Here is a 23762-nt window from a genome sequence, read left to right as displayed (position 1 = left end):
AATCGGGGCAATGGTGTGCGATGTATAACGTGAGGCCGGAATTATCAATACAGAGGATAAACGCTGTCAAAGGATGAAGCTGAGCCGAATTTAATTACAAACCTCCCAGCTAGTGATACGCGCACAAAATGGCGGACATGCCTACTGTATTATGTTAAGCTATTACTTATTAAATACAAACCAGCTTCCGGTTTGAATTATTCTAAGCTATAAGTAAAAGGTTATGAAATGTTATTTATACCGTATAGAGCTTTTTTGTTACAATTGGATTATCGGTTTACACACAAAAAAACATATTGAATGTATTTATATTAGTGAAATAATTGTATTTGTTGTTGCAATAAATGCACCTGATATTTTTTGATTTTATTTTCAAGTATATTAATGAAAATATAAAAATAACATACACTGATTAATCCCGAAATCTCAAACGCAGTAACACCTACAAAATATGGTAAGAAGATTCCTTATAGGGTATAGATGTCCACATTTCACTAAACTCTACCCCTAAGGGGAAAAATGGAATTTGGAGATACAATAGAGGCCTTAAGGTAAAGAATACCTGAAATATGCAGCACTCTACTACAGCAAATTCTTAGTCCATGATAATTTAAAAGATAACAAATTGATTTCTACTTTTTTATGGCAATAAATATCTTTATTTTTAGCTGCCCATCCTGACTTCACACGTTAATAAAGATCTATTTACCTAAATACTATTAAATTGTGGAACAAACTGAATTATTTTTTTTGGCGGTAGGCAAAGAAAACTATAACATTGTTCTGGGATTATAAGTTTCGATTTTATTATCTATTTTTAATCGAAGTCAACAATATTCATCAGTTTATTAAAGTTTAAGTTCTATTATATACTTACAAGTGTTATCTCAGCTTAATATATGCATATAGTGCTTATTTAAACATATCACCTGCACTGTCCTGCCGGCACAACAAACTTCATCATTATAAACACTGAGTTTGTACAATTTACATCAAACATGGCAAACTATTACACTGTAATGGAAACACAAAAGGCATTAGAAGCTTCCTTGCTGGAGAAGATGTCGGAATTTGAGAAGCAGCTGAAGGCAAGTACCCCAGGGAGTAACATCAATCTCGCAGCTCTGGCTGATGAATTTAATTGCTTTAAAGATCACGTCTGGTCAATTCTAAGCCTTCTCAGACAGCAAATAATGGAAATCAGCCGAGTTGTTGATAATGTGGAGATGAGACATCGCAGGAAATATTTGCTTTTTAATGGTGTGCCTGAAGAGGCAAATGAGGATCTCACAAACACTATTTCTGGGATCTGTACAAACAAGCTTGATGTTCCTGATGCAACTAAAGATAAAATTATTGCCTGTCATCGCCTCGGCAAACACTCTGAGGGTAAGCATCGTCCCGTGCTTGTAAGGTTTGTTGACCTTAATTTAAAAAGTGCCATCTGGAAGAAAAAGGCAAATCTTAAGGGCTCCTTTTTTGTGCTATCAGAGTTCTTAACTCACCAACGCCAGTCTCTATTTCTAGTTGCTCGTAATAAACTGGGTATGAGGAATTGTTGGAGTTTAGATGGCAATATATTTGTCAAGATGCCTGATGGTTCCAGACATCGTATTGACTCAGAAGAAAGTCTCTCTAAGCTGACTGGAAAAATCGACGTTGCTGGTGAGGCATCTTCATCAGGTACCCAGGATAACTCATCAACCGGTCTCAGTTCCAAGCCCAAACGTGCAGTGAGAGCTAAGAAATAGTGTTCATTATTTTATTATTATTATCTTTTTTTTTATAATTATTAACCTCAATGTTATTGCCTTCTTATACTTATAGTATCATATGTTTGTCTTCTTGTTATAAAATTCTCGAGCCATTGCATATCTTATAAATAAGGGTATTCTTTTGTCATTTTTAAGCGTATCACGTTATTTCTTTGTACTTTTGTTGCTTTCCGTGATAATATGTTGTGATTGAATTCAATTCTAATTTCACGTGGTGACTAATTTTCATTTTTCAATGTGTTGTTTTTGTTTACAAATAAGAACTCCCGGTAACCCGGTATTTCAATAATTAAGTTGACGTTGACATTTGACACAACTACTTGTTGACTTTGGTCATGTCGGAAAAGCAAAGGTATTATACTGTACAGCCTAGCAGCATAAGCAATAGATATTTTTGCTTTTTTAATTTTATTTGAAATATCTATATACTTTTAAATAGCATGTCTTTCGTTTATCAACATTATAATTATTATTGTGTTAAGGTGTTCCTTGAATATAAGTCGAAATCAATGTCTAATAATATGGATTATAAATGTAACGTCTGTATTTTACCGTCTATATGTAACATGTATTAATTTCAATTATTAATTTTAGAACACACGATATTTTTGATAACAAAATAAGAATACCCTTGTACTTGCTGTTATTAATTAATGTTTACTATATTTGTCTTTGTTCCTATTGCCTTGGCCATTTAAATTTTTGTATTTTCTTTTCCACATTGTTTGTTTTTTTCCTGTTTTTATTCAGTGTTTATTATTTTGTTATTGTATTAATGTAACCGTCAACCGGCGGGACGTGCAGAAATAATGATTAGTAGATATAGTATTAATATTTATTGAAAGAGTATATACATATTATTTATCTTATTTTTATAAAATCATTCAGCATATCTTATTCATAATATTAATATATATTTTATATATTGTATTCAATTTTTCGAAACTTACAATTAAAATTGTAAAATTATGTCCACTACAGATGATGATATATTTTTATCAGCATGTAGTAGTAGTTGTTCCTCTGACGTAGACGATGATTCTTTCCATGTTCCTGAAACGCTAGGGTCCTTGCTTAGTAGTTCTTTTCTCAATTCTCCTCACCTTTTTAACGTATGTCATATTAACGCTCAAAGCTTACCTTCTCATTTTTCTGATTTTCTTGAAGCCTTTTCCAATGCCCCTGTAGACGCCATTTTAATATCCGAAAGTTGGTTAAAACCTTCTCTTAGTTCCTGCTTATACAGTCTTCCTGGATTTGTGCTAATTCGGAACGACCGTATAGGCAAAGGTGGCGGAGGTGTGGCTATTTACCTACGCTCTGAGATTCCCTATAATATTCTTTTTTCATCTCCTTCTTCTTCTTCGTTCTCTGCTGAATTTTTATTCATTGAAATCCGTCTCAGGGGTGTGAAAGTGGTTCTTGGAGTTATTTATTGTCCTCCTGCTGTTGACTATTTCTCTTCACTTGAATCTGTCCTTGAGTCCCTTTCATCGGATTACACACATCATGTAATCATGGGTGATCTGATTACAGATATGTTAAAAATGACACCACGTTCTTTAAAACTTTCTAGTCTCTTAAATTCTATTAATTTCAACATTCTCCCTTCTGGAGCTACACATCATAACTTTGACTCGCCTGATACTTGGTTGGATGTTATTATAGTCTCCTCAACAAATGATGTCATTAAATATGGTCAATTATCAGCTCCCGGATTCTCTCGTCACGATCTTTTATATGTGTCCTACAAGCTTAAGCCTCCTAAAATTAAACCTCCTACAGTGTGGATGCGCAATCTTGCTAAAATTAACTTAGAAAACCTAAAAAATGATGCAGTATCGCTTGACATGTCTTTGGTGTATAATTCATCAACAATTAATGATAAAGTTTCTCACTTCAATACATCCATTTCATCACTTTTTGATAAACATGCACCAATGAGTCCTGTCAAGATAAGAAGACCGCCCGCTCCTTGGATTACCAAAGGGGTGCGTATGGCTATGTCTCGTCGTGATCGTGCTTTCCGCAAATATAAACATGACAGGTGCAAAGAAAATTGGGAGTTATATAAGGCTGCACGCAACCGGTGTAACTTAATGGTAAGAACAGCCAAACGCCACTATTGTCATATTAACGTAAGTAACTCGTCTCCGGCCTCAATATGGAAATTTCTACAAACATTAGGCATAAATAAGCGTAACAATATTTTTTTTTTGCCTTCATTGTCTCCTGATAGTTTAAACTCACATTTCTCTTCTTGTACTCTATTATGTCCTAATATTAAATTACGTACTATTTCAGAAATTGAATCCATGGCCTCTCCTTCTTTTAACGACTTCGTCCTTTCTCCAGTGTCTGATGAAGAAATTCGTAAAATTATACTGTCAATCTCTTCTAATGCTACTGGTGTTGATGGCATTAATCGATACATGATAACATCTATTCTAGACTATATACTGCCAGCTATAACTCACATTGTAAATTTTTCTATTTCATCAGGAGAGTTCCCTGTACTATGGCGTAGAGCTTATGTTATTCCTCTTCCTAAAGTTTCCAACCCCTCCCAGTTAAATCACTACAGACCCATTTCCATTCTTCCTTTCCTGTCAAAAGTCTTAGAATTAAGTATTTACCAACAAGTTTCTTCCTTTGTTTATAACAATAATATTCTCAGCTCATATCAGTCAGGTTTTCGACCAGGCCATAGTACAGCTACTGCTCTTCTCAAAGTAACTGAGGATATTCGGATTGGTATGGAGAATAGATTGATCACCATACTGGTCCTCATTGATTTTTCTAACGCGTTTAACTTGGTTGATCATGATATTGTTCTTGCCATTTTTAAGTATTTAAACTTTTCTTCATCAGCTCTGGACTGGTTCTCCTCATATCTTCGCGGCCGCCAGCAAGCGGTCAGGCTGGATCAATCTCTTTCCGGGTGGCTTGATCTATCTGCTGGTGTGCCGCAAGGTGGCATCCTTTCTCCTATTATTTTTTCTATTTTTATAAATTTTCTTACTTATAACATCGACTGTTCTTACCATTTCTACGCCGATGATCTGCAACTCTATATTCCTACTAAGTTGGAGGATATCGATTCAGCTGTAAATAAAATTAATCGAAACCTTACTTATATATATGACTGGTCTAATAAATATGGTATCATGGTAAATCCAGCTAAGTGTCAGGCGATCATTGTTGGTAGTTCGCGTATCATTTCCAAGTGTTCTTCTTTGCCAAATATCGTGTTTAATAACAATATCATACCTTACTCTCAAAATGTTAAAGATCTCGGACTGCACATTGATTCAACTTTGAGCTGGAAGGTGCACATTAATGAAGTTAGTCGCTCTGTCACCGCTACCTTAAGGTGTCTCAATAGATTTAGAAATTTTCTCCCTATTAAAACCAAAGTTTTGCTAGTGCAAGCCCTTATATATCCGATCATCGATTACGCTGATGTGTGTTATGTCGATCTCAACGAAATTTTTTTAAATAAACTCGATCGCCTCATAAATAATTCCCTGCGTTTCATCTTCTGCCTTCGAAAATTCGACCACATTTCCCATTGTCGAGCCGAACTCAAATGGCTCCCTATCCGCCAACGCAGGGATTTACGGCTACTGTGTACTCTTTTTTCTATTCTTTTTGACCCTCTTTCCCCTGATTACTTAAAAGATAAATTCAAATTTCTCTCTGACAATCACGATCGACAGCTACGCTCTATTGATTCTCTCATTCTCTCTTTTCCCTGTCACTTCTCTGGTTTCGTAACTAACGCTTTCTCTGTCCAAGCTGTCAGATTATGGAATAAACTTCCGGTAGAAATTAGAAAGGCTCCTACTAAGACATTCTTCAAGCGTCGTTTACAGGATCATCTTATTAAAATCCTCTCTTAATTTTCTCTTTTTTTTTTCTCACTACGCTGTGTTTTTATAATTTCTATTACAACTCTGTTATTTTATATCATGTATGTATATATAGTTATAAATGTGTATTCTTATGCATATATACAATATTGCCTCTATGTTCTTGTTTTATTATTATTACTATCGTATTTATTATAAAATTTATTGTTACCGCCTTCATGACTTTCTGTTTGGCCTAAAGGTTGACTGGTAGAGAATGCCTTCAGGCATTAAGTCCGCCTTTTGTCACAACTTATGTTGTTGGTCAATAAAGAATTTTAAATAAATTAAATAAAAAAATTATAAAATTAAATTTGATTTTCCGCATAAAAACCCGTTGTGTAGCTTAAAATAAAAAAAGAAGGTATACTTATACGGTTTTAAACAACTCTGTTTTATTCTGAGAAGAAATGTTGTATAAAATATTGTTAAAAAAATATTTGAAACTAATAATCAAAATAAAAATAGCAAAAATAAATTCTTTGAAAACTTATTTAAGAATTTTTTCTTTGTTATATCATTGGTTGGTTAAATCAAACAGAGGTGGCGCCACGGTCGCTACAAAATACAAGTGCAATAAAAAAATCAACACTTTCAATTAATCGTATCAGCTAAATTTAGTATACACAAGTGTTATAAATTTAATTGTTTTTTTTTTTTTTATAAATGAGGATTAACAATAATAACTATTTAACAGAATCAAACGTAGGAGTATTTTTAGTTGCGCTGTAGATTAAAATATATTTTATTCTAATGTTTTTTTTTCACATTAAATATACATATGTTGTACCTTCGTCCCAAATTGTATGAATATTAATGAATAAAGAAATGTTCTTAGAGAGGTATCCTGTCAAACAGTAGAACACTGGTGGAAACTTGAATAAACTCTTTTTACATGCAAATGAAGTGATGGCAACTGTTTCCACCGTACCGAGAATTAATTAATCTACGGGTTCTTTTACTTTTATAGAGATGACTGTCTCTTATTTAACCGCTAAGGTCAGATTTGAGGCCAGCAGCCATGTACAGATCCTGAAACCCTACATTCTAGTCCCAGTTCTGGCCGATAAAAAGTCATTCGGTGTTTCTGGACCAAATCAGCCGAGATGGCCTAATGGTTACAACGAATACATCTTAACCGATAATTGCGGGTTGAAATCCAGGCAAGCATCACTCAATTTTTATGTGCTTAATTTGAGTTTTATAATATCTGATACGTGGTACTAGTAACGTGACCCGAGGCGTACCGCTAACATTTCTATATATAAGTTAAAATTTACTAGTTAGTATAATCGGATCTGAAAAGTGACTTCATAAATGTGTACCCACAAACCCACAATCGTATAGATACGAATTTTCATCAAAGAAATGAAAGCTTAAGACCGCATTTGGGATACGCACGATTCCCTTAAATTTATTTCATATATTTCATATATATCGACCACAAGTATGCGGTTACCTTCGTAACAAGCAAATTGTAATATATTATGTACATATGTTTCAATATTCTGCTCTTTGTACGTAACCTCTCGTAAAGGGTATGGTCATTACTCATGTTTAAGGGTCTCTTTGGATGCTAATGGTGTCCTAATGACTTTTATCGTGGGGTTTGACCCGAAATAACAATATTTGATCACAATTTTTTATTGATTTCTGAGAATTTTGATATCAACATATTAATTTAATATCTTATTTGAAAGTTACTGAAGGGAATGTTCGGAATATTAATAGGCTATTTGACAATGCGAATAAGCGAATAAATTGTGAATTATTGTAATCAGTGTATATTATGAGTTTAAAAATGGTTATTTACTAACGAAACTTGAAAATAAGACTTAATTTATTCAAAAATCCATCAATAAAAATGCATTTTTTCAAAGGTTTGTCACGTGACACAAAACGCTCCGGCAATCATGAAGTCACTTTCTTGTTAACCTTGCTTTTCTACTATATGTACCACAGATTAAAATACAAGAAAGTGACGTCACCGACCCCATTGCTGCGCCATATTGTCCAAGTAACGTTTTTGCGAGCTATTTAAATATGGAATTTTTTAATATGATATTTTTCGGCAAATATGTACTAGAAATAAAAAAATCAATTTCTACTTAAAAATATAAAATAGATTTTAAAAACCAGTCCAATACCCTATTAACGACAGTGTTTTTTTCTAGGTTGTATATGAAAAGTTGTGATATCAGACACATCATTGTATGTAATGTAAATCGATATTAAAATTTTTAACTATAAAGTATCGCTTGTATACTTAAATGTTATACTAACAAACGTTTATTATTTAATATTAGATCAAGAAATAAATCGCTGATCTTTACATTGTTTTAAGCATTCAAGAATTCCGAATCATCTCGCCAAGTGACGTCACATTTTTATTAACTAAGCAACATAATTAAGTTATAAATTTCTCAATAAAGATTTAAAAAAATTAAATTCATTAACGGTTTTCTAGGTTCAGATACAAACTACTTTGATAAATTTCTCTCACCTGTGGCAAATGTCGAGATTTCCGCGGCGCTGGCATTTCATTTCCCGATACACATTTTCCGTTCGGTACGGAAATCTTCGCGTCATCTTTCTTCTCCGGCAGCCTTATTGGTATATTGTGCTTCTCGAAATAACCATTTTGTATCATTTGGTCTAGAGAAACCTCCAATTCACGCACGGCGACCACTTTCCGCCCACAGACTGGATCGTCGATAACCATCTTCCTCGATCCAGAAACTTCGGAGAATTTAACGATTTTTTTCGTTTCATCTCGTTTCGGCTTACGATCTTTCTCGGGCGGATCTGTCGTCCAATATTTAGCATTCCTTTCGGTCAAACGAAGCGGCTTGCAAACGGCCACGTTTTTCGGTTTATCTCGTACGACTCTCGAATCGGACGAATTAGCGCGTCGTTCCTTTATCCTAATCTCGCTTCGATTGGTTTCGATTCTGACGTTTTGTTTGTATATTTCATAAGATTCCCGCGGTCTCCTTCGTTCGGCTTCGATTCTGAAGTCGTAGTAATCTTTTTTGTAACGACGGCTCCTGTCATCGTTGTAATAGTGGCTACGAGGCAACGAATTATATTTATTGTCGTACGTCGATTGTAAATTCAGATACTCGGGTCTGATTGGTCGAAATAGCGACAGGCGACCTTGAGCCTCATCGAAATCAGAATAAATGTCTTCGTAAACGTATCCGTTCTTACGTCGCGGTCTACCGATCTGATCGAAGCGATCGGATCGTGGTCGGTTTTCATCGGACCGCTGCGCTTCGAATCTGCCTATGTCGTGTCGCCGACGCCTCTCGTATTCGTAATCGTAATCCAAATGACGATCGTAGAGTAACCTCTCGCGTGACCCGGCCATTTTTATTAGGTTTTCTGTAAAAGAAAGATTGCATTTAAATGAAGGCTTTACACAATCCGACGGATTCAGGAAATCCGTTCAATGATCGGGGGAAGCTGTGGGGTTTCTTTTTTTATGAATTCGAACAACGAGGGAAATGTCTCATAAGTGAATTTAACGTAAGCTTGACTTAAATTTTAGCTCATGTTTTATCCAATATTTTTTTTATCAATTGCTTCCTTATTCGAATTGCATATCTAAAAACTGTACTCACTACATTTATACAGGATTTAATATGTTGAATATACAGGATGATAGTAAGTTATTATAGATCAAACAAACTGATTTAATAATATTCTATAAAAAAAATAAAAAAAACTGAAAAGTACAGAGCTATTGAAAGAAATACAAGCATGTTTTTCATATCAGTCACTAGTCTATACCTATAATAAAATAAAAGTGTCTGTTTGTAATTTTACAATAAAATCTTTTTACTAAATGCATACATATGTATGCATACACGGTTCATACGACATAACATTTTTTCTGCCTGAATGTTCCGGCTAATGTCTGGAAGAAGAAGCTTTAGAATTATATATAAAATATTTAAAAAACCACATAAATCTTTAGTATTTCTGTCTTTCTGACAAAATATTATAAAAACATAACTCGTTATAATTTTCCAGTATTGGAAAATTAATTAATACGACACAGATTAAACCAATATTCGTGATGTAAACACAAATTCAATATTCAAATGTACGTGATATGAATATTATCTTATTAGCTTTGAACGAGCTCTGCTCATTTGCGTATAAGATTCAATTAATTCGAATGCACGCCGCCTGTTACATGCAATAATTTAATATTATTTTGATGCATTTACTTGATGGTAAGACTTTCTGCTGGCCAGTCTAGGTTAGATATTAGACAACTCTATGGTCGAGTGGTTAATATACCGGTATTTATGGGTATGCCACTCCGAGGTCCCGGGTTCAATTTCGAAGTCGATGTAGATTGTAATTATCATTAGTTTTCCATTTTGTCTTGGACCTGGGTGCCGATTTCGAAAACCGATTTAGAATCAGAGTCATGTTAGTGATGTTGTCTCATATTTATTATAACGCCACATAATATTCTGTTCCAGTTTGGAAGGTCAATGATCGTTATAAAACACACAAGATATTAAGAACAATAGTAGCAATGCCTTATTTTACAGAATTACTAATATTTATATTTGTACCTCCAATTTTAAAACTTGTATTAGCAGCGGGGACGATAATGGATCCAGATCGAATCTGATTTTTGACGTTTTTAATTTCGCTTCGATTATTTTCAGTATTGTAAAACATACTCGTTGGACACAAAATTATATCTGCTTGCTTTAGATTATAATTATATAATTTTGAATGGTAACATTACAGGCATTACAGTAACATTATAAATTTGGTTTGTTTAAAAGTTGGACCCGTAATCACTTTTCTTCAGATCTTGACATTTCTTTTGATACGACGTCAAGCCCCTGTGAAGAACTTTGCCACTTTTTGTTACATTTTTCTGCTTTGGATGGAATCTATTAAATACAGAGATTGTTATGATCTTGCGATTAGAATCAAAGTATATAAATCGGTTTTTAAATATTATTTAAATGGAAGCAGGAAATCTTGGAAAACAGAAAACGTGTTAGGGTTTAAATAATTATCTGAACAAAAAAACTATGGTTCAATTGGTCATTTATTAGACATCAAATATTTAGATCATGATGAATCTTAGATATTGACGTATTTGTTCTGATGAAACGGCCAAGTTTGTTACGGGTCCTTCTCAATAGATCCTAAACCAGTTTAACTTTTACTGAAATGATTTAAAACTAGCTGTGCCCACGAATTCATGAGCGGTTGAATTAAACTAAGTTACGTATATATATATATATATATATAATTCTAATATAAAAGTAGCCTAAGTTATTCCTTGTTATATTATCTATCTGCCAGTGAAAATCCCGTTCAAATCGGTCCGACCGTTCCGGAGATTAGCCGGAACAAACAAACATATATAATATATATATGTTTGTTTGTTCCGGTTCATATATACAAAAAATGTATCGCGTATACATAAATATACATTGAGTAAAAAAGGGCCATTTTCATATTACAAACAACCAATTTTATTATATGTATATCTAGTTAAAAGTGCTTGTAAAGGCCTAATCGAATAAAATATATTTTATATCATGATTATAACTTCAGGGTAGAAGAGACTTTTGTGTCGATTTGGTAGAAAGATTTGTATGTAAAATCCATGTTGGATTTACTAGCAGCATAAACTGTATTTCCCTTGCAGCTACGGTGATTCAAATATAAGCCTTAATTTAGATGTTTTATAGGTTCTAAGACTATATTAGTTATTGTCAATGGTTTCGCTCGCGTCTTAGCGGTTTGATTGTCATTTGTTAGGCAATAAATAAAAATTTTAATAAAAAGAAAAACCGACTTCAAACAAAACACTATTTTAAAACAAATAAAAATGCACTAAAAAGTAATAAAAATAATTGCATATTTAACATATTTTTAGAGTCCTCCTAGGTAAAATAAAATGAAAAATATTAGACTACTTAAAAGTCGATTTACGATGATATAACGTATTTATAATTATTGCTATATTTAGAGTCGGTGTCAGCCAAGAAAACCCTATAGTATATCTATCAAAAAACAATACGTTACTTTCACATTTATAATATTAGTATAGATAGCAAAATCACGCATGTAATAACAATGTCCCATTAATATACGTTGAAATAAAATATATATGTAAGTTGTACTAAGTCTGCAAAAAAATATATTTAGTTTCACTCGACGACGTTCTGAATATAACAAGTTTATTGCGGTCGTGATGTAATATTTTCAGTTTTTGTATGAATATGAAATTCTTGATATACTCGTAAAGTTGACGAGCTAAAAATAATATTGAGACAAAATGTAATCGGGATAGAATAGTCACCGGCTGATATTAGTGATGGGATTAATTTTTTATATGATATCGATATATTTGTGACCTTGATTATTGCAATGTTAAGTATTTAATAAGGTTTCTACTTTTTCTTCTTAGATTTCATAATTTTTCTATAACGATTTATAAGATGAAAACTCGGGCAATATCTTTGTGTAGATGTTATCATAGCTTACAACCGTGTGCACGAACACAGCATCTTTAAGGCTAAAATCATGAATATGAGAAGTATTAGACACAGGATTAACATGCGTGTGAAGTACAAAAGTGCACTTAATAGCGCCAACTCTAATTAATAAACATAACTGACACCTTCTCAAAAAAAAAAAAAAAATTTAACTAACCCGGATTTCAAATGATAATCACCTGATCTGTTTCCGTATAAAATGTTTAATTATATTTAGTCACAATATTGTACTTCAAAATTAATTTAGACAAAATTAAATTAAATGCAACGTAATAAAACATACGAATTGACTTTCTTTTTTAAGTGCAATGTCATCAATAAGCATAAAAATATTAAAAGTATAAAATGTAAGTTTGTCGATGAAATGTGTCCCATCACTAGTTTCCTATAGCTGCGCTGGGTGGCGCAGTGCGGTACGAAAGTTAACCGTTCCGATAAATCTCATCTCGAATGTTTCCTAAACGGATGACGCGATAGGCGCAAATATATATAAACATTAGAGCTACTTTCATATGTACTGATATCGATACTCTACCATTTTAACATAATTATGTATGTCGGTAGCGATAAATTAAAATAGATATATGTAAGAGTTTTCTCGTTGTTGTATAAAAAAAAATTAAGTAATTCTAAATTTAAATAATAAATTTTCAAAACCAAAATTGTAGTTCCTTACCATTATAGTATTGATTATAACGATTAAAATGTTCTAATGATATGTTTTATAAATTAAAAAAAACACTGAATGACTAATACAAATAAAAATTATGCGTTTGATTACAGGATTACTAAGCAAAAAGAATACAAGCAGTTGGGTAGATGCACCACCTGATGGTAAGTGGTCACCACTACCGAAGTTTTAATAATTACATACCGTCAAATAGTAAAACTAAGTACAGAGTGCCAGTGTATGTACAAAGGACCTCTTAATTCTCAAGGTTGGTAGTACGTTGATGATATAAGGAATGATAAAACTGATGGTATCATTACAGTCAGCAATGGGAAATTTAAAGGCTTATTGGACAAAAATAATTTACAAACAGTCAATGTTGTAAATTTAGGAAACAGTATAGCCGTCGTAAATATTTCCGAGATAAGATTTTATATGAATATGCCACCATAAAAACATCTGTCGCTTCCTCTGAAACGGAATATATTTTTTATTTTACGACGTTAAAAGTTTCGTATCTCAGTGTTAGGAGCGAAGTGTTGTGTGTGGAAATCTAGAATATTTTTTTAGGTTTCCCAGTGAGTTATTTTCTCTCTATGCGGTTCCTACAAGCCCAGAGAAATTAGAAAAAGAAAATATTTTTTTCCCGTATATTTTATACGGTAAAAACTTTCCTAGAGGTTCATTGCGTCTGGGTTAATATTGTTAAATTAAAAATGTTGCTTCTGACGTCATTCCATTCATACTAGCATAATATAGATTAAAAATAATTACATCCTGGCTGTCAGTTTTTTAATTAAAGAAATGAATGTAATTTGAAGAATTATTACATCCGCAAATCTATAATTATCATCATGAAATCATTTGATAAAAATACTTTGGTAATGAAGGCATATTATTAAATAATATATTATTATGCAGACGATAAAATAGCGTGGAATTAGTACTTGTTAATTTCCAGGCAGGATATATTACATACATATATAATTGTATTTAACTTACATGACTTTCTTTAAATATTGAAAAAGAGTAACTACCGAGTTTCTTGCCGGTTCTCCTCTTTAGAATCAACTTTCCGAACCAGTGGTAGCTTCACTTAATATAGTTGTTAAATGACGATTCAAAAGAGCTTGTAAAAGCATAATTAAATAAATTATATTCTGCTTTGATTTGATTCCTTTTTCGTGCATGCATAGCATCCATAATTCCTTTTTCAAATCTCTGAAAATACCAAATTTCATAATGATCGTTTGATTAATTAAGACAAACGCACGTACGTATTAATTATAATATTAGTTACGATTAACTTTTATATTAGTTACGCCGAGTCTCGTACAACCGTAACATCCTGTTCTTGAAGCCAATCAGGGCAATTTCGAACCCCTATAACTTCGTTACGGCCAAAACTCGAAGTCTGAATATTCAGTAATTAAAATCTTATTTGAATGACGTAACTAATCTTACTTGTGGTCTTATTTTTTACTAAACATTATACCAAAAAGGTGTGATACCTACCTACTTTGTATTATCGTGTCTCAATTGAGGTGTTATATCTGAAATGGTGGTAGTTTTTTTTTTCTTGAGAATCAATAAGTAAATGTAATTCTTCTAAATAGAACGAATATTTTTGAAATTTGACTTTAAATACAAAGTTGACATTATAATTAGGAGTTGCAACATGCTTCTGTGAATTGTTTTTGTTTATCAAGCAGGTATAATAAAGGAAGTAGGTATCACCTGATAATAAGCGGTCACCAATACACAAAGGCATTAGATCAGAAATATTACCCATTCTTTACATCACCAATGCTACTAACCTTGTGACCTAAGATATTATGTCCTTTCCGCCAAACGCGAACACAGCCATACTGAATAATACTGCTTTGCGGTAAATATAATTATAATGAATGGTACCTATCCAGATGGCACAAAACCTTAAACCAAGTGAATGCTCTTAACACAGATTATTGATTTCTAAAACAATTTTAAATATGATACTTTAAATATCCGAGTAATCTTCGTCCATCTCAAGAATGTGTAGCACTTTTTTAACTAAAATTGCTATTACTTTGATAGTTATAAAACTTGATCCTCTTTACATAAATATTATAAGTATTAAAATAGTGTGAGAAACTTGTGTTGATCGTGTCATTGATAATAATTTAATCATATTATACTCGAATGTAGTTTCTCGATTTAGGATCGAAATTCCGAATAGGTTATGCCAGATTTAACATGATAACTCTAAAATAAGAGCATTGAATAAAGAATATTTAAGTTTAATAGGATAATTCTTTTTTTAACACTAAAAGTTCACATCTTCATTTACAATCACAAATCTTTTTGCTCACGTTTTCGTGAAAAATGGCGTAAATTTCATTTATGAAATAAATATTATGTGTATATTAATTATATATGTCCATGACTTTATCACTAGATGCCAATTTTATAGTGATCGTATTAAAATTCATTTCTTCTTTAGATATCTGAATGCTTATGTTTCGAAGTTAATGCAATCTATTGAGTAATTGTAATTTATCTCAATATTTATTTAAATTGTAATAATATCGATTGTGTGTTAAGCAAATATTTGAATTTTATGTACAGTCGTGTCGCAATGCGGCTCCACGGTCTGCCAAGTTATATTAATTGACGGGCCTTTTATAACTATGTAGGAAAATTTGCTTCAACAGTTATGTTTGGAGCTTGACTAATGTTACAATCGCCACCAAGAAATTGCGACCTTTTTTCTACAGATTTTATTAATACAAAACCAAAAAAAAAATCTATTTTTAAAATCACTAAATTTTATTTTCGTTTTAATTAGAAACACTGTGGTAAATTTTTAAAACCAGTTTGTTAATTTTGTAGATTAAATATGTGTAATTTATTTATTGTTATTAATTTTTTTTATAACAGTCATAGACATACTTGTCATGATACATACGTACACATCAAATATTATTTATTGTATTAATAGCTAAATCTTTTTTTTATCATTAATAAAAAGATATAGTTTGAGACAGTAAAATATATGATTTTTACTTTTTATGCTAACTGTTCCAACGCCTGTAGCGACCGACCATCCATCAGAAAAATCAGTCTGCCTTTCTACTATGAAGATTTTAAGATTTTACTTGGTGGTAGAGCTTTGTGCAAGGCCGTCTGGGTAGGTACCACCCACTCATCAGTTATTCTACCGTCAAATAACAGTACTCAGTATTGTTGTGTTCCGGTTTGAAGGGTGAGTGAGCCAGTGTAACTACAGGTACAAGGGACATGACAAGGTTGGTGGCACATTGAAGATGTAAGGAATTATAATATTTATTACAGCGTCAATGTGTATGGATGATGGTGACCACTAACCATCAGGTGGCCCATATGCTCGTTCGCCAAACTATATCTAAAAAATATGAAAAAATATTATAAAGAGAATAAAAAAATATAATTTTCCAGATTTTCATCCAATACGAGCAAGTTTTCTCACCGCTGTGCACAAAATTACATACACAAATGTTTGTGGTAAATATGTAATTGACCTTAATTCTGGTATATACCGGAAGGGTTCTGGGAAGGGCTGGATCGACCATCTGTTCCCGCTATTATACCCTCACGATTATATAATTGTTGAGTTACATGACTAATCCTGGTTATCACAGTTTAAATGCTAAATGCGTGAATCAGGAAGCGGATATATGTTCGCCTTATTGTACGAACTCATTTACAAGGAAAGACGAAAATTATATTTGAATAAAGTAAAGTAAAGTAAAGCAACAGCCTGTACATTTCCCACTGCTGAGATAAGGCCCCCTCTTCCATTAAGGAAAGGGTATATTTGAATGCGTCTTTCAAATTTATACTTTATTAAGAGGCGAGATAGCCCAGTTGTTAGAACGCGTGCATCTTAACAGATGATTGCGGCTTCAAACCCAGGCGAGTACCACTGAATATTCATACATTTAATTTTTGTTTATAATTCATTTCGAGCTTGGCGGTGAAGGAAAACATCGCGAGGAAATCTGCATGTGTCTAATTTCATAGAAATTCTGCCACATCTGTATTCCATCCACATTGGAACAGGGTGATGAAAACTAGTCCAAACCTTCTCCTCAAAGGGAGGGGAGGCCTTATCCCAGCAGTGGGAAATTTACAGTCTGTTGTTGTTGTTGAATATTTTATAAATCAAATATCAATGTTGTACGCTAAAAAAGTCAAAAATCTTTATTCAAAATAGAAGTGCATACACTTGCTTATTGATAGTCAAAAATCTACTACCGGTGTGGAATTTAACACCTCGGAACCAAGAAGAATCTATTTTTTTTTTATTTCATGCTACATATACAATATCAAACATAGTTTTGTTATTTGAATCAGCCTGGAAGCGAACAAATGACTTCTTGCTCAAGCTTTTGTCGCCGAATTACTTCCAACTCAGAAAAATTGGTAATTAAAATTCAACAGGATTTAATCTCAAAAGCACGCTATAAGTCGTCAATGTGGAATTGACAAATGTCATCTTTTTTCAAACCGCGAGGTCATTGACACTTTGACGTAATCAAAAAGACAATTTCAGCTAATAATGGTAACGTGTACAAAGAGCAGTGTTGCATAGTCCCCATTGTAGGCCAGGGTCGCGTGCCGACAGTGTCGTTTCAATTTAGGCTACGGAACACTGGTATGCGCAAAAATGTTTTTAGCCCCTGCAACGACGTCTCATCACTGGCAAGTCGGTATTTTTCATCTGATGTTGTAAACAGACGTATTATATTCATGGGCAAACATGGATGTAACGTAACGACATAAACGTATAGTTATAATGCCATGTCTAATAAAAAAGTGTTCTTGAATTGGAAACTGGTATTTATTATAAAACTATTTGGTTTTGGGGTATTGGTTGTCATTTATTATATAGGCAATAAAATCTATGTCCTTCCTTAGAGTTCAAGTTTGTTTCAAACCAAATTTCATCAAAATCGGTTCAGCGGTTTGGTCGTGAAAGAGCGCAAGACAGACAGAGTTACTTTCAAATTTATAATGCTAATAAAGATTATAACTTGCAACATTATGCAGTAATAAGTAACACTCCAAATTTTATATCTAATATATTTGTTTATTGGACTTATATTGACTAGTGTTTAGTATTTAGTGCGTTAAAGTATCTGAGCCAAAATATTAAAGATAAAGATCTAAAAACTTGTATTTTTGTGTTGCTTCTAATAATTTGGAATCGAGATTATATCGGGTTCAACCCCAGGCAAGTAGCTCTATATATATGTGCTTAATTTGTATTTATAATTCATCTCGTGTTTGGCGGTGAAGGAAAACATCGTGAGGAAACCTGCAAGAGTCCAATTTCATTGAAATTCTACCACATGTGTATTCTACCCGCATTGGAACACCGTGGTGGAATATGTTCCAAACCCTCTCCTTAATGGGAGAGGAGGCCATTAGCCCAGCAGTGGGATATTTACAGGCGGTTACTTTACTTTACTTACTAATATGTTATCTTGTAATCTGATAAATCTGGAAACAGCCCCGTAAATCTGGAAGAGTGTATGAGCCATAAATACAGGCAGATGTTTACTATTACAGCATTATTATAAATTAAACTTCTCGTGTAAGACTAAGGTATCATGATTATGTGTAATATTTGTTTATCTAACGTATACGCAAAGCTTTATTCCACACATGCAACGCTGCGCAATGTTTGCATGCGCCATTTTTATCTGGTTAAATGCCAAAAAAATGTTATTTACCTAATGTACGAGTATAACTATACGCAGCGAGCTTCGAAACATGTACTTAAAGGCCAGATGTGCCAGTAATAAGAGAAAATGAATCTTCACCACAGATTTTAAGTACAGATAGGTCAGGATTTACACTGGAACCACAATTGTATACAAAGATTTTAATGTCCATAGGTGACGGCAAGATTAAACTCGGTATTGGTTACAGAATCAGTCAGCAGTCGTGAATTTATAATTATTTTCGCCGACTCATATTATAACTATGTAATAGAATGAGCTCCAAACTGAATCCTATCCACTTACGAGTTTTTTTTAATATAAATTAAATGTGAAAAGCAAATATTTGACCTACATTTTGGACTAATTTCATAGGATACGCTGCATACGTAAAACTTGTAAATGAATACTAATCGAATAAATTATCACTGTACGAAGAAAAGCTTTCAAATGACATTTTTGTAATGAGGTTCTCGTTTATGAACGCAACTACTCGCGTTGTTTTTCATCTGGGTTCTAATTGACAGGGGAATAGGGTCGTTACTGTAAATAAAGTAACAATTGTCAATGACAAAAATTTGCTTTCACTAACTTGACTGTGTTATACTTATGAACCATTTTCATACTTCTATCTTAAGTAACATTATACTTACTATAACTTCTCATTTTGATATAAAATATATATTCACACACTTGTTAATTTACAGACAGACACGCTTACAAATATGTTGTCTATGTCTTATCAATGTATTTGTAAATAATCATTTACAAAGCATCATAAAATAATTTATCAAATTACTTTTTTGTTCCATTTGCTGTCGAAACGCTTGGCCCTTGGAGTAGTGGTACAAAAAGCTTCATCAAAAGCATAACACCTCGCCTCATTGCCTCCACTGGTGACAGGAGGGCTGGTTCGTTTTTTGCCCAGAGGATCGGATTTGCGATTCAACGGGGAAATGCTGCTAAAATTCTTGCCACAATTCCATGCGGTCAAGATTTATACAGTAACAAGTTTTAGTTCATATTTGTATATATTTAAGCATTTAATGTTTTTACAAATCAGACTCAGATATCTACAGCTTAAGAGTTTAATAACGTTCTTTCAATAAGAAGTTCTTTAATTGTATCCAAACTTTTGAATGGAACATTAGCGAATATTTGCTTGTTTTTTGTTTATCTTATTATTGTTAAGTTACCGTTTTGTTTTCCCACGGCTGGGCTAAAGCCACCTCTCCCTTTGAGGAGAAGGTTTGCAACATCGTCCAGAATGCGGGTTGGTGAAATACACATGTATCAGAATTTCGTTACAATTAGACACATGTAGTTTCCTCACGATCTTTTCCTTCACCGCCGAGCTCGAGATGAATTATAAACGCAAATTAAGCACGTGAATATTCAGTTCTAACCACTGGGTCATCTCGGCTCTTATTATTAAATTAGATCTGAATTCATTGATTAGCCGAATTTTTCTCAACATACTGAGAGAAGACTTACGTACCGACAACGCCTCGTTTACAAGTCTGTATATATATATACATTTACTTTAAAAGTGTACCACAATATAAAAGTATAAAACGTCTAAAAATCTCCCAACATTACGGACTCTGAACAAATAACAAGTTTCTAAACTATTGGGTTAGATGTGTTTACTTTACTTGAAGTTGGTTCATGGAGTGTGGTCCAATGTGTAAGCGTCGAGCGCATTTTATTTGAGCGTCAATTTTATATAGCTGTATAAGTAAATTTTTTTATGATTTGAGGTTGGCGGACGAGCATATGGGTCACCTGATGTTAATCATTCCCAACATCATCAATGCGTAACAACTTAGATCTCAAGGCTGATCTAAGTTGTTATGTCCCTTTTGCTTGTAGAGTGACACTATCTCACTCAACCTTAAAACCGGAACACAACATACTAAGTGCTGTTGTTTGGCGATAGAACATGTGGTAAGCGGGTTGTACCGATCCTGGCGGGCTTGCATAAAGCCCTGCCACCAAAAAGTTTGTGTTATTTTTCAAATAGAAGAACTCGAGATTAAATTTGTACAAAGTCTAAGCAGAACATCATCGTACTGATATTTTAGGGAGTAAATACCTTTAGTAATGTGTGCAAAAATATTCATGATTCACTATTATATGTTCCTGACATTGCACATTTAGGATTTTTTTCATAACACCGTTTCTTCATGGGATGAAAGAATTAATTTCATTGATTAAAATAACGCTTATCTTAACAATTCGGTGAAATAATTAGTAATAGTTGCGATGGAAGCATAGTATAAATTTATTAAAATTGGTATCAAAGTTTTCCTACTAAATCATCTAAACTATGCAAGCAGCAATGCGCTTTGAGTGTTACCAAGTTAAAATACGGATATTTGCTAAGATTGTATATTAACATGGTTATTCTTTTAGAATGAATAAAATGACGATATATCGAGCTCAGCACCAACTAAAAATAAAAAAACATGGTTAATATCCAGTTTTTAAAAACCGATACTTTGTTTGTTTTGCTTCCGATTTTTTAACTTGGGCCACACAACCTTTGAACGTGCTTGCTCAAAATTCATGGCCTCACGAATGATTCAGGCATTTTGTAAATTTACTACTACAATATTATTTATCTATTTATGATAACAATATACAATAAAAATTCAAATATTTGTCATTGAACAATTAATTATTTTAGTAGTCTTAATAGATCTATTGTAACTTTGTTGCATGGTAGAGCTAACGACCAAGTTCAATAAATTTAGGCGTTACAAGATGACCGGCTGAATGAAATTAATGGATACTGAATGAATTTATATTAATACTACTGCGATATTTATAATATTAATAATATATAGCAGCAAAGTGGTATAGTATATGAGCACGAGGAAGTAGACAGCGGTGGCCGGATAGGGTGTGACGTCATAAATGCGCATATATATTATATGTGTTGTGCGTCATTGCATACGATTCGATTAAAGCGAATAGATGTTTCATATAAAAACATAAGTAAACAATATGTAAGCCATTAAAACAAAATTCATTTTACATTGAAAAAAATATCACTGTCATAATTCCCGTTTTATAACAGAAGTATCATATAATATAACGCTAGTCTCGTACAGGACGATCCGATCCGTCTGCGGATAACGCTATATCCGTCCCATAATTGAATTTAGTCAGATTTATTACATAATATTTACGAGTATCGTATTCGGTTGAAGGACGCACATTACATTTTCTCTCTTAATATATTTTTCTTGTTATTTTATTGGAATGACATATTATATTTTTACATTTTGACAGAGCTTTAAAACCTCTTATATTCATGGTAAGCGGACCAGCAATGTCCGATGGCTTGATAATTTAATAAATATTGAACAACATCACATACATTACTCTGATCCCAATGTAAGTAGCTAAAGCACTTGTGTTATGGAAAATCAGAAGTAACGACGGCACCACAAACACTCAGACTTAAGACAACATAGAAACCTTATGATTATCTACATCGACTCGGTCGGTAATCGAAGCCGGGATCTCGAAGTGGCGTACCCATGAAAACCACGACCACGGAGATCGTCAAAAATGAGAAGCCCATGGTCATAACGCCACCATCCTTCGGAGCTGTGATCTTATGTCTTTTCTGCAGTCGAACTGGCACAATTACTGTTCAAACTAGAATAATTAGTATTGCTGTAGAATATCTGATCAGTACCTACCTAGTCGAGCGTACACAAAGTCTTTCCTCAAAATATGTTTATATATGTATAAAAAGCTTATGTTTATAATATATATGTGATATATAAAAAGCGAAAATAAATATAAAATACTTTTGATACGAAGGGTAGTCATATTTTTACCCCAAACGATGGATATCAAAGCCCAGTTAATACTCGGAATTAACCTCTTATGAGGGTTTAGTCAACCGGAAATATGTATCCGGATATGGTTTAACGGACAGATGGTTTGACACAATGTTATCGTTTGACATTTAGGACGGTAGATACCTATTAAAATCAAAGTATTGAAATAAAACTAGTTTTAACGGATTTGAATCGCGTATGTTAATTATTTTTAACGTCCCGACGTTTCGAGCACTTTACAGCGTTCGTGGTCACGGGTAGACAGTCTACCCGAAACCAAGAGATCATTGATAGAGCTTAAATAATCTATAAAATGGTTTTTTGAGCGTCAATGAAGCTGTTATCGGAACTTTGGAAGTTAAATTTAAGTGGATATACGTAGTTAAGTTTAATACGTTTGTATTACAAATAAATATATATATAAATCAAGGTTCATTAATACTGTACTATTGGCAAATTGCATGGATTATCGTATTTCTAAGATTTTTCTACCGTTGTATTCTTTTTATTTTATTATTTTTTTTCTTTATATTTTAGGTTTTTTAATTAAATAATATCAGCAAATTCAGGCTCGGCTTAAGCATAACGTAACTGATTAACTGTAACTGTAATTTGTTTAAAGAAACAAATCAAAGAAAATCATTTGAGTAAAAAAAGTTTATCATTTCCACACATTCAAATTCCTTAATTTCCATAAAAAAAAGAAACAATGCGTCAGCGAACTTTACAAAGGATATTATTAAATAAGGCGTTACACGAAACCGTCGCAGACATAGATTAATGGATTAACGTACAAAAACGCCAACATTATTCTTCAGGTAATTTAATTTGCCTTAGTCAATTCAAATATATATATGTATATATCCTATAGCACTATAATTAATTTGTTCTCTTTAAAGAGAAGATTTGAAAGCTTCAATGGCAATGGCTTTCAGAATCTGAATTTCTTTCGCCGATTCTTCTCAGGTCAGGATGTTCCTTTTTCCGAACCGGTGGTAGTGTTTAATTTGACCATCAGTGAGAAAATGTAATACTTCGACATTAAAGTTATTTGAATTTGAGTTTGAACCAAAAAGTACAGGTTTCCTCACAATCCTTTTCTTCATCACCTGTAAACGAGTAAATAATAAACACAAATTAAGCACGAGAATTTCCTGGGTTTGAATCCACAATCACCGTTTTCGATGCATGGGTTCTAATCACTCGGTTTAAAGTCTTTACTTACGTAGATTAGATTGAAAAAGTTCCGCAGTTGTTACC

At 32.9% G+C, this 23762-nt stretch overlaps 1 protein-coding gene across 1 annotated transcript in view; it reads right to left on the bottom strand.

The window, feature by feature from the left end:
- The window catches only part of LOC124539322 (facilitated trehalose transporter Tret1-like), a 61682-nt gene that overhangs the window by 30739 nt on the left and 7181 nt on the right, over positions 1–23762 (bottom strand). Inside the window, exon 2 of the mRNA XM_047116682.1 lies at positions 8190–9070. Within this exon, the coding sequence (XP_046972638.1) occupies positions 8190–9056 (867 nt within the window). The 5' untranslated portion in view covers positions 9057–9070. The remainder of the gene's footprint in view (positions 1–8189; positions 9071–23762) is intronic.

Source organism: Vanessa cardui, chromosome 22 (assembly GCF_905220365.1).
Source record: "Vanessa cardui chromosome 22, ilVanCard2.1, whole genome shotgun sequence".
Taxonomy (NCBI): Eukaryota; Metazoa; Arthropoda; class Insecta; order Lepidoptera; family Nymphalidae; genus Vanessa; species Vanessa cardui.
Note: the sequence above shows the minus strand (reverse complement) of the source record. Positions and strands in the feature narration are given on the sequence as shown.